The sequence below is a fragment of the Acanthisitta chloris genome, unplaced genomic scaffold (genome assembly GCF_000695815.1).
Source record: "Acanthisitta chloris isolate BGI_N310 unplaced genomic scaffold, ASM69581v1 scaffold332, whole genome shotgun sequence".
Classification (NCBI taxonomy): domain Eukaryota; kingdom Metazoa; phylum Chordata; class Aves; order Passeriformes; family Acanthisittidae; genus Acanthisitta; species Acanthisitta chloris.
The window spans coordinates 4,518-4,973 of NW_008660779.1; the positions used below are offsets into that span (position 1 = coordinate 4,518).

At 60.7% G+C, this 456-nt stretch overlaps 1 protein-coding gene across 1 annotated transcript in view; it reads right to left on the bottom strand.

Moving 5' to 3' along the window:
- Nucleotides 1-5: 5 nt before the first annotated feature.
- Nucleotides 6-456, bottom strand: part of LOC103797701 (LIM domain-binding protein 1-like) — a gene marked incomplete at its 3' end in the record, with an annotated part of 3,718 nt that continues 3,267 nt past the window's right edge. Inside the window, 2 exon segments of the mRNA XM_009069925.1 lie at nucleotides 6-26; nucleotides 387-456. The exon segment at nucleotides 387-456 is cut by the window's right edge and continues 12 nt beyond it. Of these exon segments, the coding sequence (XP_009068173.1) occupies nucleotides 6-26; nucleotides 387-456 (91 nt within the window).

Sequence of the window (456 nt, forward strand, 5' to 3'; positions counted from 1 at the left end):
GTGGGCTCACCTACCACCATCACATCCTGAAAGGGGAGACGGTCCCGAAACATAATCGAGGTGGGGGGAGCCTGGGCCACCAGACCCCCCTCAAGACACTGCAGCCCCTTTCCCCAGCTGCAGGGCCACCTTCTCATCTCCATCGCAGGACCCAAGCTTGGGCACTGTGTGCGGCAACACATCCTCACTCCCTTACAAGAGAGTAAAGGAGCCTAGGGAAGGCAGCTGGGTCACCCCCTCCTCCTTCGCCCCATCACACAGATAGAGCCAGGGGAGCTTGGACAGGCAGTCCCGGGGGTCTCTCTCTAGCCACGCCCGGGAGCTGGAGCAGGGAGCCCTCCCCTCCACCCCAGGGGAGGAAGAGAGAATGGAAACGGGATGCTTACAGGTACCTGACTGGACAGGGCAAAGGTGCTGGCTGGGCTCTTCTTCTTGCTGTTGCTGTTGTTGGTGTTT